At 40.7% G+C, this 20,822-nt stretch overlaps 1 protein-coding gene across 10 annotated transcripts in view; it reads left to right on the forward strand.

The window, feature by feature from the left end:
* Positions 1–20,822, forward strand: part of GPD2 (glycerol-3-phosphate dehydrogenase 2) — a 274,919-nt gene that overhangs the window by 226,492 nt on the left and 27,605 nt on the right. For all 10 annotated transcript variants that reach the window (XM_068123093.2, XM_068123084.2, XM_068123092.2 and 7 more), the window contains 2 exons: positions 3,911–4,042; positions 7,187–7,345. In XM_068123093.2, coding sequence (XP_067979194.2) covers positions 3,911–4,042; positions 7,187–7,345 — 291 coding nt within the window. The remainder of the gene's footprint in view (positions 1–3,910; positions 4,043–7,186; positions 7,346–20,822) is intronic.

A 20,822-nucleotide genomic window follows, 5' to 3' on the forward strand; every position in this document is an offset into this window, starting at 1 on the left:
GTCATGATCAGTCTGATTGTGGGTGCCATGGAAAGACTTGGTGCTAAATGTAGCAGTGCTGAGTCGTAGAAAAGGGAAGTAGTGCTAAAATGTAGTCGGCAGCATATGCAGTGTGTGTTCCCTACCGGGCACCAATCATGTTGGCTTCTTTCCATGGGTCTCGTGTCCCCATTCTGGGTTACTTATACTTAGTGTATCGTGATGTTCCACACACGACATGCCAAGTTATTTTCAGCACTTAGATCTGGGCAGGATGATGCAAGCTGCCACCAAGAGATCATAATAGTAAGACAGACACGTGCAGAGGCAGCTAATAAAAGCTCATGCTATTCATGAGTTACTTTTAGATGGAATGCACGTGATCAACAAGGCTGACTCGGCACTCATGGAATGAGTTAATCCTTCAGATTTTGTTACAAGTCCTCACCCCTGGTCTCTCTCTTCTCTCATTTTCTGGTAACTTCAAATCTCTCATTCTGGGATCTTAAAGCAAAGTTGCTAAAGCCACCTAAAAGTATTAAAATACATATTCATTCTTTTCCATTATTATTGATCACAAACAAATAAGGGCTGACAGGATGGCCTAGAGGTAGGTGTGCACATTCACCTTCAAGCTGTCTAGCCTGGGTTTGAATCCTGACCCAGCTAAAAACTGCCATCCTGGTGTTTCACAGACACAAAAACATTGGAGCTATATAATACCATAATACTATGATGTTAATGCATAAAACATAATTTAGTTGTTTTTTTCTTAATAATATGGCAAACATGTGGGTGAATCTTTTGAGCACTAGCGAGTTCTTTTAGGCACTAGAGAGTTTTAAGCACCCTGTTATTTGCAACTAGTTCAATCTCTCAAGCTCCGAGATCATTCAAACATCAATTTCATGCAAATAAAGGTCTGTTTACAAATAAGATTTGTCGTGTGAATAAAATTTCAAGTGCAGGTAAAGTACTAGACACAAGACCACATGGTAGGCCACACCGTCTGAAAACCAAAGGCAAGTCATCAGCACTTTGCACGAACATGGAATCGATAAGAACACTCAAATGACTCTCTTAATTTTATTTTAAAGATACCAAGAGTTTGGTGATGTCATTGGGTCACAGGCTCGATGCAATTATTACATGCAAGGAATACGCAACCAACTACTAACTATTATACCACTTTAATTTACTTTAAGTTAATCTGTTCCAATACTTATGCTTCCCTAAAATTGGGGGAGGGGGGGGGGGGGCCGGGGGGGGACTAAACATTTAAAATGCTATTAGTAAAACATTTATGCACAGAAATACCAATAAAAAGCTGACCTTCTGGCTCTTGCCTCATATTCATATTTTTATCTCAAATTCAAATTTCTTGAATTATACAGAAATAACAACAAATTTGACTTCACTGTTCCATTGCTTATGGAGGGTACTAAATTCAGCCAAAACTTCAGAGATTGCATTTTTCATAAATTAAAATGAGTACATAACTGTTTTGGGGCAACTTAAGCTAGAATTAAATTGTAAAGATATATGTGCACAAAAAATAATAATATGGAACTAATTAAACAATGCAATTATCACAGAACATGCTTATATGAGCTGAAAGAGCATATTTATGGTATTTACGAGGACCCGTCATGGATGGGCATTTAAGCTGAGATCATAAAAGTGCATCTTTTGTGTATACAAGCAAACATAATCTTTCATGATTTTGGTTGAATTTTTTGTATACAATGTTTGGGCTCATGAAGGAGAGCATGGAACGCACCAGGATGTAACATCACAAAAGGTACAGTAGAAACAGAGGGGGCACACAAACAGCAGAGTTGGACAAAATAAAAGGAGACATGAGGTATATGTGTAAGAATGGGGGCTAGAAGAGGAAACGGGTTGATCAAGATTGATACAGCCAAAAACCTTCAGGAAGTAAAAACTGGAAACTTGGAAAGAGTTGCGCTTGAGGAGGGTTAATGGGGTAGAACATTTATTGTTTGTGGATAGGGGATGACCTGAGATGGTGGTTAACAGCTGTCTTGAAGCCCTGGAGGGCAGAATGAGATTGAAAAGTCTGAGGAACATGGTTTCTCAGGCAAGAAAAAAGAGCAATGAAAGAGTGGAACTCAACAGTGATTCTGGAATTTGGGTGTTTCATCAGAAGGGGGTTACTTGCAGACTGAGCCCAACCTGCAGAAACCTGGGGGAGGGAGATTTGAGGGGACATATGACAGAAAAGGTAAAGGGTGCGTTATGGGTTACCTTATGCCAGAAATTACGTTATGGAAGAAAAAGACCTCCGACCTGTCTACGACATGAAAGTGATAAGCCCAGAGCCTCAACTTCATCATGGGAGATGAGATTACAATGATCTTGAAGGCCTTGGTAGAGTCATCAACAGAGGGTAGATTCATCAGCAAAGAGATAAAAGGATTTCCAGAAAGTCAGAGAGATCGTTGATGAAGATGACAAGTACAGCCTTGACAGAGAGAGGAGATAAGAGGATGCTGTTGAGGGCCGTGTGTTTGGTCAAAGATGGCTTACTGACTTCTGCTACTCTTGGGAGGTGCCCCTGGATGCCATGGGCAGAGAGTTTGGAGAGCAAGTCGGTGTGGCACAATGTATCCAAAGCAAGAGATATTTCCAGAGAGACGGCCCTGATCTCATGAATGACATTGGTGGCTTCCATTAATTGTTTGGTCAGTGGAAGCAGGATGTCCGAGTTAGATTGACCTGGTCTGTATCCAAATTGGTGATCTGAGATATGAGGCCTTTGGAGAAAAGTAAGGATATGAACTGCAATGATGGATTCCATGGCCTTGCTGATGACTGGAAGTTGGCTAATGGGTCTGCACTTGAGGGGATACGTTTTTGCACCATATTTGTGCATTGCAATTATGTTGGCTGATTTCCAAGCAGATGGACGATGACATAGGGCAAATGATAGGGTGAACAGAGCAGAAAGAGGTTGTGCAAGAGCAACACTGCGCGTTTTTTGGACATGTGCGCTGATGCCGTCTCGGCCAGTAGTAGATCCAGAGTTGAGGGTTGCCAGAAACTTCTCTACCTTCTCAGGTGCAAAGGGTACAGAGTCCAAGGGCAGTTTGGTATGACTGTGTAGGGTAGGTACAGAGAACGTGGGGATGTTGACACAAGATTTGGAAGCAAACACAGAATTGGGGCATTCGACCTTTTCACAAGCGGAGTCAGCTGTTGTGCCATTTGAAGTGAGTGAAGGGATGGAGGGGTAGCATACTCAAGAGACAAACCGAGGCACCACCAGGTTTTTGAGGAAAACTCCTTAAGCACAGTGGGAGAAATTAGAACGACTCGATGGAGCGCATACCTCCACCAGTCTGAACTGTTTACGTTTTGTATCCCACTGATATTCCGGATCTGCATCTGGACCTTACCTAAAATCTAATAAGCTTGTTCTTGTCACCTAACAACTCAACTACCAAGTTTTTTCATAAACCATCCACAACGTTTTGAAATAACATGCTTTCTATCGTTTTTGGCTCTTAACTCTCTCTCTATGGTGAAGAATCGCTTAAAAATAATTATAGTATCTGGATGCGGATCTGGTTCTTTCCGAAAATCGAAACAATTGGTCCTTGTCACCCACACAACCGCTCCACCAGGTTTTGTCCGAATCCATCTACAAATTTTGAGATATAATTCTTGCAGACAAACAGAAAAACAAACAAACAGGGTTGAATACATAACCTCCATCCACCTTTGGTGGTGGAGATGACTACCTTTTTGGTTTCATCTTTTTCGGATGATGTTTCAAAACATTTTCTTTACACCTGATTACACAAAAATGTGCTTTATATTTATCATGGTGTGAACTAGTATAACAACGTAATACAGACATTTTTGTTGGAGGTTTTAAATCACATTTTGCATGTTTCTTTCTACACAGGTAGCCAAGCACCTCGCATCAACCTATGGTGACAAAGCCATTTCAATTGCCAAGATGTCAAAGGTCACAGGCAAACGATGGCCTATTGTGGGCAAACGCCTTGTGTCAGAGTTTCCCTACATTGAATCAGAGGTTTGGCCTAATACAAATCCTGACACATCATATAAAGTTGCACTTTCATCTTAATATGCTCTTACATATTTTATACATGTATATTACATATTTTGACTTCAATTATACTTTCCAAAAGGTATAATTAAAAGTTTTTGATGCTATTTATGAAGGCTGATAATAGAAAAAAATATCAAATACGTTTTGTAAAATGTAAATATGATGCATGAATATAACGAAGAGCATTGGCATCGGTTTGAGTACCAGTTCACTGGTAATTCCCTGCTTGTCGTAAAAGGCGACAAAAAGGGTTGGCGGCAGGAAGGGCATCCGGCCGTAAAACATTGCTTCAAAAAGGGGACCAACAAAAACAACAACAACCACGGTGCCCGAAAAAGGCCAACCCCCGCTTTGCGGGGGAAAATGGCCTCTAAAGGTGTTTTTTTTTTTTTTTTTTTTTGGCATCGGTAGAAGCATATGCTGCTTGGTGTAGTTCATAACATAATAATATGGTGCTCCTCCATTAAATTTTCCATCATAATGGGACAGTTTTTGTGTTGGCTTTCCAATCCTTAGAACTGTCCATGATTCCTATTCTTGGGAAAAATGCCAGGGGCATAGAAAAAGGCCCTTTTATATGGTATGTGCCATGTGGCAAACTATAGAAAAGAAGGGACATTCCATAGCTTGTAGAAAATGCCAAACAATGGAAAAGAAGGGACATTCGAAAAATCTTGTGTGTATGTTGGACTACCCTTGTGTTCTTAAGAGGAACCAAGTAATGCTCTATAAAAGATCATATAAAGGGGCATCCCTTTATATGAACTTTTATAGATCATTACTTGGTTCCTCGTAAGAAAGGGAGATTAAAGCTAGCCTGGTGGCTATAGCTTGAGTGAGACAGAAAGTAAGACCAGCAATCCTGACACGAAGAGTGAAAGATGGTTCCGGGCACCACTTTACGGCTCTTACGTCTGAATAGTAGTACTACCCTGAGCGGTTGCTGTCGACAACCTACTACCTATTGGTCATACTACTTACTTCTTCCTTCCCTCTACCCCCTCCCCCTCCCCCTACTCCTGCCCCTCCACTCTTCTCTCCTTTCTTCCTTTATTTCATATTTCTATCCTTTCCACATCTGAATGCTCCCTACCACTTGCAGATATCAAATAACTAGTTGGCCTTTAATGGTGTTAGAGTTAGAAGTTTTATATTAAAAATTGTGTCTCCAGAACTTTCCACACTGGGGAAAGACAGTCCACCTCAAAATGGATAATGGCTCATTACCCCCACAAAGTAGTGTTAAGCAATTGCTTCACTGTCTGTCTATCGGTCTATTTGTGTGATCAAGCAACTACTTAATTTCTTCATCTCATCCTCCTCTTCTCTTTTTTAATGGGTGAGGTCAACCTTAGTTTAATTTAAATTAAAAACGAAAATGAACAATTAAATTTAAATTTTGAACACTGTGGAACATGAATCTGGACATGAATCGGAACAAGAACCTGCAGGTAAGCAGTACTTTGACTCTGAATTTGGCAAATTGTATGGCATCTCGTCCTAACCGTGCATGCACACTGTCCAGTAAAGCAATTGCTTTAGTTGTTGTTGCATAGCCCTGGACAGTTCTCTCGAACAAGCCTGTATCATTGGACAGCCAATCGATCTCGCAGGAGTGATACCCAGAGAATCTCCACATCCAAGATGGTGTACCCCTGCTTTCACAAGGTCAGGGCCACGGCAGAGTTAGAGAAGAGAAAGAGAGAAAAGAGGCAGAGATAAGAGGGAAAGGGTTGGTCCATGGGGACCGATCGGCACTCTGACCGTGACCTCGCTGCCCTGATGAATCCAAGCAGCAGGGAAGAATGGGGAAGATTTGGCCCCCGACTTGTGTTGGGAGGTACAGCCACCACGAAGAGACCCCCCGATAGTTGTATTGCTTTAGTCTATTTGTGTGGTCGTCAAACAAAATATAAAATCATTCCATACAGAAAACCTATGTAAATAGCAGAAACAACAACAGGGTAATAACTAATTTAGCCTTTTTAGGGACGTCATAAAGAACACAAACAACAGGCACGAACTAGAACAGCACTCGGAAGAGCGCATACCTTTGCCAGGCTGAGCAGTTTACATTTTTTTATTCCGGATCTGAATCTTCACCAAAATCAAATCTTTGTTCTTGTCATACATCCAACCTGTCCACCAAATTTACTGCTCACAAACAAGGGTGAAAACATAAATTCTCACCCTTTGGTGACAGAGGTAATAACAAATTTAACATGTTAAACAATGTAGTGTAAAAGAAGGTGCATCAGTGGTGGTGAACTTCAAATTCAATGCTTTTTCTTTTCGACAGTCTTTAAGACTTTTATTTCATTTAAATTGAATTACATAGCTGAACACTACAGAATACAAATCGCTTTGTTAACACTTCAAAAAAAACCTTCAATTTAGTAGTACTTAGGCAAAATTGTACTCGGTCTCGACTATTCAAATTTGCAGCACGCTCTGAGGGTGGATTATCAGCGAGATTCAGACGAAAATGGTGGGGCCTAGCAATTCAACCAGAGAACTAATGTACTAACTCTTCCACTCGTATTGACTATGTATACAAAGAAAAAGTTCAGATAATCACATATTTAATCTTCGTGATGACAACTTGAGACTTTTTACAAGGGGGGCTATGAAGGACATAGTGTACCATCATCATTATTTTGGTCCAAAATATTTGTTTGTTTAGTGCATCTTTTTCTCAGATGGTTCCAAAATAGTCTCATTCTCCGAGAAGAGTTGGCAGAAGCTTCAGCTCTGGACTGTTTTGTTTGACCCATCGGCTTTGTATGGTTGCCATTGCGCCTGCTATTCAAAGTTCACGAATAAAGCTAATATAGATTGTACTTGGAAATGCAAACCAAGAGTTGAAAAAACCCTTCCCATGTCCTTTTTCTCAAGACTGTGCAGGGTAAGGTGTTCTATGAACTCTCTAGATAGAAATGAGTTTGGAGGGCTCTGCACTTCTCATGTATTTTATTGACCTGATGACATCTCGAATCTAACCTCGTGATGCTCATACATGTAGTTACAGTAATATTGAGAATACTTGCCACATATGATGCCCATTGTTGGCATGCTGTCCTTGATTATGAATGATATGCATGGCAGGCACGATATGCAGTACAAGAGTATGCGTGCACAGCAATCGACGTTCTGGCACGCCGCACACGCCTTGCTTTCCTTCATGTGCAAGCTGCTGATGAGGCTTTACCTCGCATAGTTGATATCCTCGCTCAGGAGCTTGGATGGAACAGCAAGCGCAAAAAGGTGAGCTGTTTGCTTTTGTTACTGCATTTGTTTGATTTTGTGATAAACTGTCACCTCCCTCTTCCCCCATACCCCACTGAATAACTCCTGTTTAATATTTCTAAATATGGAATCGCTTTATTGAAAATACTTAGGACAATTTTGAAGGACAATTTCAATTTGCAGATAATTAGGTATATCAATTCCAAGTTTTCCTTGTGTTATAATAGTCATTCATGGAACCACCTTTGAAACGACCATTTCAAAGTAAGTTCCCTAATTGACGTTAACATCTATTTTTTTATTTACTTTGTCGCTTGCGCTATTATATTGTGAAAGTGTAGAAATTGCAAAGATCCATCTAAAAGTTATATTTCTCAAAACAAGGAGTTCAAGTGTTATTTATTTGTACTTTTGAAAGAGCATCATGAAGTAGGTGGGATGGCAGTAGAGCTTTGAGGTATTCACACTCACCTTTGAGCTGTCTTGCCTAGATTAGCATCTCGACTGAGCTATAAACTCACTGCAGTTTCACATCCAGTGCGACGCATCAATGTTTGCACCATCCATCGGAAGGATGTTAAGACAGAGGATGCATCTCCCAGCACTGGGGTGTTGCTGGACATCAAATATCCTATGGTATATTTCATGAAGAGTAGGCTAAAATTCCAAATTGTATCCAGCACCTTCAGTTGAACATCAGGTCTGGCTAGCTGGTTCCACAACGACATGGGTCAGGGAATGTTCATCCCAGCCAACCCCACAACAAGGTAGCAATAACTGGGTGATATTAAAGATGAAGAACAATATTGTGATAGAGTAGAAACTCTTATTGTTTTTATATTTGAATGGATCACTACTTTGCAGGAGGTAATGGAAAATTATTCAAATTGTGAACAATTTGTTGTTAAAGTTGGTTACATTTGTGGAGGTAGTCTGCAGCGGAGAGCGGCAGTGGCGAGGATGTATCAAATGCAGGTAGTCATGTACTTTGTTTCTCCTACTCCTTTGTGCTCTATTAAATCTTCCTTTTTACGTGTCCCCTTCCTACCTATTACTATTCTTGAGAGAGGGCAAGAGAGACAGGGCAATCATCTAATGGAAGGGTGTATCGGGTGACCTTTTAAGACCTACTGTATTCGGTATTGTAGTACCTTTTCATGAAAACGCTTGGATTTGTGATTTTGCCTTATTCTTTCAATCACATTGGGTATTTTTGTCCTTTTATTTTGATTTATTGTGGTTATAGTTTGTTTTTGTTTTCCTTCCTTTGTGGGTTTGATTTCTGTTTGACCTTCTGCTGAAGACGGCAGGTGGGTATGTCCATTTTGCCAGCGACATGGTGGTGGTGCATACAAACCGCTATGCTGAGTTTGAGGAACTCATTCATAAGCATGATTTAGCCTGTTCCCCTCGGGAAGGTATTTCCGTTGAGAACATTGTGTTTGCATAGGTAATACTATAGGAATTGAAAATGTCCGTGATGCATTATGTCAATGAACAAATTATCAATTATAATTGTTTTTATTTCAAGCTAACCTTTGGTTGATCATCTGGTTGAGTGAGGGCTGGTGTTGAATTCAGGGTCTTTTGTGATGTTTGTGATGGTATACCTGTTTGACACCTCTGTTTGCAAAGTTGTTATTTCAAATGTACCTCTGTTCTTAAAAAAGTGAATTGCTTACTGATGCTTTGTCAAAATGCTTTGTCAAAAACTATCCTTTCTCAAATATTGATTCCTGCTGTCATAGAATTATAGCAGTGGTCCCTTTAGGAAGCTAATGATCGATGTTTTCGTTTGGACAGCTAATTAATTGATTTGGAATAAAAATACTATCTGTTCAATCAATTCAAGATGCATGTTTTAAAATCCCATCGTTCTGGGAGGACGAGACTATTTTTGAGGTCAACATAGGTCACAAGGTCAACATAGGCCAAACGTCAACCACTTTTTTCAACTTTATAAAATCCTCAATTGTCATCTGATTGATTTAAAATTTGAATAGGATTTTCATATAAGCTAACTGAATTCAGCCACCAACTATTTTTGAGATCAACATCGGCCAAAAGGTCAACATAGGCCAAAGGTCAACAACCTTTTCAAATTTCTAAAATCTTCAATTTTCATCCGATTGACTTGAAATTTGAATAGGATTTTCATATCGGCTTACTGAATTCAACCACCAATTATATTTGAGGTCAACATAGGCCATACGGTCAACATAGGCCAAATTTCTAAAATTGTCAACTTTCCTCCGATTAAATTAAAATTTGAAGACAATTTGCATATCAGGTAACTGAATTCAACCACCAATTATTTTTGAGGTCAAACGGATGCTCTTCTGAGTGCCATTCTACTTTGTTCTCTTTTGCCAAGTGTCACTCTATGAGTGATTTTTCATTTTTTTTGTTTTTTGTTTATGCATTCTGACCCTGCAGGAACCACCTGCAACCAAATTTTGCATGACCTCCTCTTTCATCCAGAGGAAGGTCAAGGTCTATGTTTGGTTAATCAAACAGTGATCTCAGATAAAACCAGATAATTGGCTTTCAGGCCTTGATCAGGTCCTGTGCTTAAATATACTGCCAGGGTCCCCCTCCCCTTTCCCCTCCCTCCCTCCAGGAGTGATTGAGTTATTTGTATTGTGAAGATCGTATGTTGAGGTTGTCGTGATTTGTTGTCAGCAACACCAATTTAATTACTTGTGTTTACACGTGTGCTTGTTGATAAAAACATTACTTTACACAGGTTTATTATAACACCTCCGTGTTCAGGCTTCGAGTGAGTAAATTGCTTATCCACACCCTGAGTTTTTCTCAGGAGCAATCAAGTAAAATGTTTTATGTGCAATGCCCAAGATTAGTAATTAATATGAAACCATAGGGCCAACATTCCCCAATTTGTCATGCAGGAAATATTTAAATACATATTTCATTGAATTTCCCCAGGCAACGCTGGGTATGGCAGCCAGTTATCCATACAATAATACGCTTGTTCGTCCGTCTGTGTGTAAATGATCCTTTCCACCCATTATTTGGACAGCTGGCCTGACTCCACCCACAATTGTAACCTGAAAAATCATACTGTCGCCATTTTGGTGACTTGTGAAGTAGGACTGGGCGATATCTTGATTATCGGCTCGATAAGGTATTGAAAAACATCAACGCGATATTACGTTTTTCAAACTGTCAATATATTTGCACATTCGATAACGGAAAAAGTGGTGTGCAGTATTGTAAACTGAAGATGTTGAGACGTATTTTCACTGAATTCCTGATTTAGGTTATCAACATGAAGGACTAATTTCATCACAACACGATAGTCCCAGTAGAAAAAAAACGGTAATTGCAACACAATTTTCTCCCGCCTTCTATTTGAATGATGAGAAAACGTCATCCCATCTCAGTTGCCAGTTCTCCTGCGTCATTATCAGGGGATTCCATTGAGGATTCCAAGCCTGTGCCTGAGGAGGAGGGGGGCTACTTTCACTGGTACAATCACTGCATCTGAACTCTGACTCAGACCCAATGCATGAGAGCTTTTATCAAGATGGCAAAGCACACATACATGAAGTGCTGCCCATAGTGCAGCCCACAAACATTCTGCCCTCAGAGTGAAAACATGTTGTATTTTGATTAAACCCATCATCAAAGTGATGGGAAGGCACAGCTAGTTAAGCAATAATTCTAGACCCAGAAGAGTGAGTGGAGAGGAGGAGTTGGTGATACCGTGGTTAGAAATGAGTTTTCGGTCTCAAAGGAATCAGTGGTGGGGATATATTGAGGTCACTTCTCAGACCTATAAGGCGAAAATCACTCCTTCAGATAATGAGGTTAAGTCCTTTTTAAGAGTCTTATCGCAAGTAAAATGTAGATCTGAAGGATTTCCTTTCAGAACTTCCAGGCTTCATTGGTCGGCTGCAGAAAATATCCAGAGTCCAGATGACTCGGCTTTTTCAATAGCTCATCAATACTGTCTAAATTTTGGAGAAAGGCTCAAAAAGAATTTAGGATTTGACCTCTTCATCATTTCTTTATCTTTCTAAGTGGCCGAAGGGTGAATTGGGAGTTGAACAAAATCAATGAAGGTGCAAATTTTGCATGTGAACTTCAGGTTAAGTCTTTTGTGAAAAGCATGAAGTTGAGATTTGCTTTACGTCAGAAAACTCATGATTTCTCATGCAGATGCAGATGCAGAAATTCTCATGCAGATTGGATGGGACTATTAAAGGGCATCTTTTCTTCAGTGATAAAGACTTTGCCGGAAGAAGTAATCAGCACCACAAAAGCAGATTGAGTGTCTGAGATGGATTGGGGCAGGTATGAGCATTGTGCAAAACCAGATAAAGGAGAGCATCTCTGATCATTTTAGCAAACTTTTTGCAAATGAAGTTGTGCAGGAGAGAGCAATGAAGTTTTATTTTATAGCTAGTTTGCCTCCTAGATTTTATACCTAGACCAAAATGAACTTTGTCCTTTCCTGTTTGCGGTACTTGTAGAGAGCTTAGAGTGTGGTGAGCTCGCTCTGAGGTGTCATAGAGCAGTGGTAGAACTCGTACCAAAGAAAGAAGATCCAAAGCTCATTACGATTTGGCGTCCCATCTCTCTTCAGACAGTCGATTACAAAACCTTCGCGAGGGCTCTGGTACGATGCTTATCACATTGGCTTGAGAACTTGACACATTGGGACCAATGTTGTTGTGTGAAAGGTCATGGATTAATGACAATATCTTTCTTGGTCCAGACTTATTGGATTGATGTAAAAGGGAAAAGAGGGAATTGGGTTCTGTGTTTCTTGACCAGGATAGAGTGGCGTTTGGCAGTGTGGTATTATTTCCTTTCTGGTATTATTTACACCTTGTGCATTCAACCATTATTGGTATGCATTAGGAAAGGATTAGCAGGTTTGCTGGGGTCAGTGCAACACTCAATCAAATTAGCTGCTTATGCGAATGACATTTGCGTTTAAATTAAGGATTCTTATGATATGTTGGTTATTAATAGGTTGGATACATTTTACAACTTCAGTGTCTGTCATTAACTGGGGGAAAGCCAAGCTTTATGAATGGGTGACGCCCATGGGTCTCTGCCTTCTCTTCCACATCAGCTTAACTGGGGGATTGAAGGAATTGGGGTACCTGGGGTTTTTTCTTGAGAAGGAGAATATTATCAAGAAGAACTGAGAGGGCTTGCTGGATGCCCTCAAATAAAGACTGCTGAAGTGTTGAGGTCTGCTTGCTCAACTGTTCTACAGGGGTTGCTGCTCAACAATTTGTCGATACCTATGCTTTGGCGTAATTTCAAGGCTGTATACCCTCCTCCCACCCCTTACACTTCAGCAGTCGGTGAAAACCACGCCAAAAATATTGATCAACTTCTGGAGCGGGAAGGACTGGGTTTAACCTGATGCTGTGAGCCTTCCCCTAGAAAAGGTTGGCCAAGGCCTAGTTGATCTTGTCAGTAAGATTATGTCCTGCCTGGTTGTGGTTAACTAGCTGTTACATGGACCTTCATGAATGGTTTGGAGAGCTTTGGCGACTCTCTCGAGTCAAGCTGGGCTACTCACAGGAGATTTTTCTGCTGGAATTGCAGCAATTGGAATTGTCACAGTTAGTCTTTCAACACCAGCAAGCAGAATGCCTGGTAGGCCTTAATAGTTTGCCACCTTGACTTATCACATACAAAAGTGATGTTCCTGCATGAACTGCTATTTTATAACCAGTTTTTTTGAAAGTATCCCCAAGGACCAGAATTTTGTTCAACGTTTCATTGGCAATAATGTTTTGAAAGTGTCTGATTTAATGAATAGGGCAGGTAGCTGGGTGCACTTGCTCAAGCCTTAGGCATCACCTGTGCTAGACATGTCTCCTGTATGCAGTGCAGTATCTTGAAAGTTTATTGTAACAAAAGCCTACATGGGGAGCAAGCTCCCTTCTTGTCTGTTTCACCTCTACCCGTTTTTCCATATCGCATGCTCACCTTGAATAACTTCATAATTAACCCATCCTATAAAATTCAAACCTTTTTTGGAAGGCACTTCTTCCATTAACTGCTGCTGATCGATGGAACTTGTATCAAGTCTACGTAAGCTTACCATGCATCGTCCCTAAATTTAATGTTAGGAAGCGAGTCACTTTGTTGCTAGTTGAAACACTCAATCTCATTGGGAAAGTTTTTATTTCAGGCTTATCCCTCAAATAACTGTGGCCTTCAAGTGGAGTCTATAGCTCACTGGGCTCTACCAACGAATCACTTGTTACATCCATTTTACCAAGAATCACATTTTCCAATTTAATCCTGGAGGAGTGTCCCTTTCATGCTTTTGTGAAAAGGTGCATCTGAAACCTTATTTCATGCTTTTGTAGACTGTAGGCACTTAACTTCTTGATTTCCGTTGTTAAATGAAATGATCAAGAAACTTTCAGTTTCGGTCTTTATTTTTGGTGTATAAATTTTGTCCATAGTAAAAGTATGTAAACTAGAATGGCACTCAGTAGCGAGCATACCTCCGCCAACACTTTACATTTTGTATCCCAGAGTAGACCAGAAAATCACAATGCAGAATCACATTTAATCAAAATCATCCGTCCACAATTTTTTGAGATATCCTGCTGTGTATCGTTTTTGGCCCGATCTCCCAATGGTGCAGAATCACTTAAAAAATAAATAATGCTCATATCCGAATCCATATTCAGATCTTCACCAAAATCGAATCGGTTCTTCCTTGTCACAAACACAACCTCTCCACCAAGTCTCGTCCAAATCCATCCATAACTTTTTGAGATATCTTGTTCACAAACAGACAGACAGACAGACAGGGGTGCAAACATAACCTCCATCCACCTTTGGTGGCGGAGGTAAAGAAAAGCAATTTTGGCAAAAAAGATTCTGCACATCTGCAAAGTTCATTATTGATAAGATGCAGAAAGCCAAGCTTGAGAGTTTAACTGAGAGATGTAATTTGTTGCTGTTTATGTATGCTATTTCCTCGAATTAAACTTGCTCTGTTTTTATTTTAAAATGGCGGCATGTTGCTGCAATTTGAACAAACATTGGATGACTAATTTGCTGTGCATTGTGGTCGATGGATTGTTCGCTTTTTGAATGGTGAGCAAGTTGTATTTCTTGCAGATGAATGTACAAGTTAAACACGGATACAAATGTTTATATGTATTTTTTAAATTCTCCATTTTGTTTCTATAGCTTACTGGTGGGCCTGGATCCCCCCTCCCCCCTTGTTTTGTGTTTGTTCGAGATTTTACCTCTTTATATTTCAGTGTCTCTCTCTCTCCTTCATCACTCTCTCAGTTCCTCACTCTCCCTCTCTCCCCCTAACTCACTCTCCTTTACTCCCTCATGCTTCCTCCTTCCCTCAGTCTCTTTTTCTCCCTCTCTCTCTCACTCTCTCTCCCTCACTCGCTCTCCCTCACTCGCTCTCCCTCACTCTCTCTCTCTCACTCTCTCTCTCACACTCTCTCTTACTAACTCTCTCCATCACTCTCCCTCCCCCTCATTCTCTGTATCTCTCCCTCTCTTTCTCTCGATTTCTCTTTCTATCACAGGCACTCAACACATCCTGTAGCATTGATCAACCAACATACTAATAGCAAGCTTTGTCCTGCTTTAACCACCACTTAATCCCACTTACTGAAGAGGGAAACATATCTGATTTTTCCCACAAATCAATCTTTGCACCACAGGTGCCAATTCCCAAATTTCTTTCCACTTCAATGTTCTTTCTCTGCACTCTCTGACCATGTACAAGCCCAGCTGGTGCATCTGACGCACCATTTTATCAAACCTTCTTTCTTCTTTTCCTCATAGCTCTCTCTCCATCATGTTTATTCTTTCCTTCATACTTGACTTACTCCATCATACGAGTTTAGTCCACATGAAGCCTCGCTTCTTGTGCTCCACCCTCTTATCACCTCCTTCTGCTGCTGCCTCTATTATATCTCATTCATCTCAGCTCTTCACTCCTACTTCCAACAAGTCTTCTGCTCTGGAAGAGCACTCCTCACCACCAAAAACCGTAGCATCCTAAAATGTCACACTTACCCCACATTGTGGTTGCTGGTTGTAACTGCTTAAATGAAAAGTAGAGCTTTCCACCTCATATGTACAAATAAATATTTAATGTTCTGTTGCAATGGGTGTTCAGTTTCTGGCCTGACCTATTTAATCATAGGTTAAGACCCAACGATTTCCACATATCAAAGTACTTATGATTTGATGTTTATTTGTGGACAGCCTTTTGTTAATACATGCAGGGCTATTGCGTAAAAGTGTCAATGTGAGTCAGTCAATGGAGTTTTGAAAAAAAAAGACGACTAAAATCCGAGCAGTGATGAAGTATCTCTATATGATAGTTTGACCAGTGAAGTTAATTTATGTGGGAATGGTGGCAACCCCATCCCGGGGGGGGGGTAATGCCCCTTCATACTCCACTAAAAATACTAGGCAGCTGAATTTACATTATATTGAACTGAGAATGAGAAACTATTAGGATACCAAAGGAGCTGGGCCATCACGCCAGAACAAAGTTGATGCAATCCACAAAATTTTGATGAATGACAATTTCAGAGATAATGACAGCTCAATTTAATATTTCCTTGAATTTTCAAGCAAAATCAGGCAACTTCCTGAGTTGGGTTGTAAGATCAGGATGTCATGGGTTCTCCACTTTGATCCTGAGACCAAATAGCAAGGTATACAGTGGATTGATAATATGATTCACTTCTCCAGGAGTTCCAGAAGAAGTCATCAGCTAGAAAGGACAGAGGGTGCAAGACCAGAAAGGAGGTGGTAGAAGACAGAGAGACCACCCACCTGTCTGTGATGTGAAAAAGATAGGCCCAGAGGCTTAGCTTCATCACTGGAGAAAGCAATGATGTTGAAGGCCTTGGTTTCCACAACGTCAAGCTGGGCAAGGTGTGAGGCAGGGGGACCAGCTCAGAAGGGAGAACAGTCCTCCAACAAGCTGCAGATGAAGGCCTAGTAAGTAGATAAAGAGCTCAGGTGTGCCAATGAACAACTTTTCACGACCGAGGATGCCGAGGCTGGCTTTGGAGGCCAATTCAGATATGTCGTTTGCTCAAGAAAGATCATGGCTGATAGTGAGACCCAAAAGTTTGCGTGACTTAACTTCCTCAAGAGAATTGTTAAGGAAGTATGTCGGAGGGGTCGCCAGATGGTCTTTCCAGAGAGTGAGAATGTGAGATGTGTCAGGATTGAATGACATCTTGCAAGTGTAGGACCAGCTCGAGACCTATACTTTCTGGGACAGTGGAGGGGTTTCATAGTTGACTACCTCCCAAAAGCTGAGACCATCATTGGGGAGCACTATGCCGATGAACTGCTGTGGTTGCGACAAGCCATTAAGAACCAATTCTGTAGAAGGTTGGCGTGGAGCGCTGCTTCCTCAGGACATTTCCTCACCCTACACAGCCTAGGATATTGCAGTTACCATAACAACCAATTGTGGCTTTGAACTGCTACTATGCTTTGAACTCACTCACTCACTTTGAACTGCTATACTGTACTGCAATCCAGTGTATTTACCAGATTTGGCTTCATCGGATCCCAACGCCCCCACCCGTCCCCAAGTTGAAGGTTGACATTTTTGTAAGAATAGTCTTTGGACAAGCAGGACAAGGCCTCCCATAAGTCGAGCATAGTCAGGCTACAGCAACACTGGATGAAGTGCATTAAACTCAAGGTGGACTATGTTGAAAAAGAAATAATCAATTGAAAGCAAAGGAGGTTTTGGTTTTGTATATCAGGCTAGAAACCTTTTGAATGCCCCTGATTTTCCCAGATATGTTGTCATAAACTCATTCACCAGAACTTCCATTATCTCGACTTGTCCTATGACAATGTCATAAGCAATCTGGGGCCACAACACTTGTTAAGTCTCATGCAATAACCGTTATGCCACCATCAAGATATACCTAATATATAAAGGTAGCACTTTCTAACCATTCAGGCACGCACTCACTCACTCATATAAATGTTTCGTACTTCATAGGTGGGCGAGAAAGCTTACATTTTGCATACTGTTGTAAAATGAAGCCAAGAATCCCCAAACAATCGCAAAACTGTTCTGTAAATTTCTGTAAACGAAGATATCCACAACCAAAGGTCATGGATAGTCACGTCACTCTGCTCGTGGAGGTTTTGGTGGCAAAGACCATGGCATGTCAATTTATTTTGCACGGGCTCAACCGCTCACGATGGGAGCTGGTGTTTCTCGGTTTTATGGTTTGATAAGAGAAAGGTCTGTGGATTTTTGTCATTTCTGTACGCTGCACAGTGGTAGAAAGCTGTAAAGATTTATCCTTTACAGACGACTGGTGTACAGTGTTACAGTGCATATTTTGAGTAGTTTATTACACATACAGTCATACCTCTGTATCAGGCACCCTGGTTATAACAAACATTCAGAACATGTTTTTGCCAATGTATATTTTCCTGTATTCACGATCCTCATTGCTGGGAAACGCCTTGTTGTCTTGTACCAGCAAGATGAACGCCGACACAAGGTCCGACGTATGAAAGTCGTCAATGTACAGATGAGATTGCCAAAATTAATAATCCAAAACCTCAAAAACAACAATCATTATTCCCTGTGTTTTGTACCACCCTATTGGTGAAATACACTGCCCAGTATAAATACCTCTGCACTACCAAAGAAGATGGTGTGTTGTAGCGTTGCCGAGCAACCACTTAGCATGTAAACTCTGCCTCTTACCATTAACCCATTGGAGTGTAAAGAATAGTTTTATTTTATAACTCGTAACAAAACTGTCCGTAAAAACGAAAATGTCCATAAACGAAATGTGGCCACAATATGCTACCTGTATATTCTTTATTTTTTGGTGGTTGTTTCATTTTGGATTAAAGTATTGCTAAATCATACCACGCTTGGGAAAACACCTTCTCTTTGTTGACATTAAACACCAAGTGGTTATTTCATTTAAATTATTGCAAATTTTACTATTAATTTCTCTTTTTCTTTTTCTCTTTTTTTTTTTTGGTGTGAATGAACAACAACAAAGATGTTTGGCATCGTCATCATACTAAAAGACAAAATTTGGTATGTATCTGTCTGGCTGACCATAATACATTCGGTCGTTACCTATCCAACCTCAACCAAATTTTGTAAAGTACACGATGGAGATTGTAGCGACTTTATTACCCCCTCCCCCACCCCCCCAAATTCCCCAAGGTCCAAGGGGGTTTTCTGTATTGGGCAAAATTTGTGTTAAGGTGTATATCAGCGTTAAGATAGCTAATCGTGGCATGTTTCCAAGGCTGATTGAATGAATGAATGATCGTTTTAAGGCCATTTTCCCCGCTATAGCGGGGGTTAGCCTTGCGGGCCCCATGACAATCATGGTTCCCTGTTTTTGAGGCAATGCTTTTATGTGGTATCCAAGGCTGTGGTTTCCAAGGCTGATTATAAAAGCAAAAATAATAACCACACAAATGGTAATCGCATAATATTAATGTTATTGCAAAACAATATTAATACGAATAATATCCCTCCTCCCCAAGGGTTTTTTTCCTTCTTGAACAGACTTGTGTTAACGTGTATAAATAGCTTATTGTTGCATTTCATGGGAGCACCCCTTTTAGAAGTAAAAATATTATAAATCACAAACATGTTTGATTACCTTTTGAAACAGCCGCTGCTTCTGTTTAACATGAAACTGAAATGGAGGAAACCCAGGGTGTGTTCAGTTACCAAGCAGCTAGCTAGAGCTTGCCAAGCCAGCCGTTCCTTATCAACTGTTTCAAATGAGTGCTTGCTTTTGAATGCTTCAGCCACTTGTCAAGCTCTCTACAAGAAACTTGGTAACTCAACACACCCCCGATGATCTTGAGACCCGGGGCAAGATCTACTGTAATCTATATTGCCCAGATAGGATCCAGATATGATAATAACATGATCATTCCTGCCGCTCCCGTACAGAGTGGGTGCACTCATTTCTTGAAATGAGAAAAAGAGCGACAATAATAAATGTTCTGGGATGGTAGGATAAGATGATTACGTATTATTGTTTGACAGGAGCAATCAATTGTCTTTCACTAAATCAATCAACCCCAGGCAAGTGGGAAATGGCATACAGGCTTGCTTCTATACAACTCACTGAGATTAAATGTACAGCTTTGTGTGTGTGTGTGTGCGTGTGTACACACATTTCTTTTCGTAAATGTGTACAGTGCACACACACCTGCTGTTTTACTGCATGGGGCACCACTGTAATATTGTCAATGGTTTCTTTGTCATTATTCGCATTATGAAAATATATGTTTCCACAAGGTTTGGTCCTTGTCAATGACATTCATTTTAAGAAATAAACTTTTTCTCTTTTAGTGTGACTTGGCCGAAACAGGTTTTCTCCCCTGTTGTCGTGGTATAGCTCATCATACCAAAGATGGCCACGTTTATAGCTTGCCGGTGTTCTCAAAAGTGGTACAAAAGTCAAAGGAATGGAAGCACATCAGTCAACAATGGAAAGGAGCTGCTACATTTTCTGCCTAAATTCTGTATTGTCCCATTTGAAGCAATAGTGTACGTATGAGACACAGAGACAAATGTTTAGTTCCTGTGATAATGACGATGGTCTATCAATGCCATGTAACAATAATGTCAAGCACAGGAGTCAATCTGATCTCATTATACTCGGTGCAGCAAGTTGTTCGTCCTGACAAATACTACATACATCCACCGCCAATGTGTTGTGTGGTGAGGGAGTAGATGGACAAGTTAATGTGCCTGCTGCTCCAACAACAGAACTATTTGTCAATACAGTACAGGAATCGTTATCCTGTTTTTCCAATGAGCGGAGAGCAGAATTGTATTTCCACATGCAGAAGAATAATGAGCAGCAACGAAAAGCTGTGATGTAGCTTCTAACAAAACAAAATCGGGCAATTTATCCTGTCGTCCACTCTGCTCATCTTACTATAATTCACCAAATGTCCGTCCGTCTGTCTGTCTGTCCGTCCGTTCGTAGGTACCGCAAAAACGGCTGAACTGATCGCAACGATATTTTGGGTAGGTAATCCTGGGATCTCCTGAAGCAAAATAGGATACATTGTTTTTCCAATTTCAGCGTTGGCCTCCAGCATTTTCAGGTTTGGACTCCCGCATAACGTTATTTTCCTGGGTGCCGCACAAACGGCTGCACCAATCGCTGCACAGCTGCACCGATCGGACTCAGTGACCTCGGACAAAGACCTTTTATAAGGACATGGGTTGAATCCCTGCTTGAGAGAATGCCAACCCCCTCCCCGCCATCATGGTCGTCCCTCCAACTCGCAATCCCACGAGATATGTGGAAAGGACGACCCAAAACCAATTATTTTCTTTTTGATTCATATACAGTCACGTGAAAAAGTAAGTACACCCCATGTAAAGTTTTGACTTTTTCAACATATTTCAACATACAGCTATTTGATCTTCATTTCAACAATATTGATAGATAAAGGT

Source organism: Myxine glutinosa, chromosome 7, assembly GCF_964187855.1.
Source record: "Myxine glutinosa chromosome 7, kmMyxGlut1.1, whole genome shotgun sequence".
NCBI lineage: Eukaryota > Metazoa > Chordata > Myxini > Myxiniformes > Myxinidae > Myxine > Myxine glutinosa.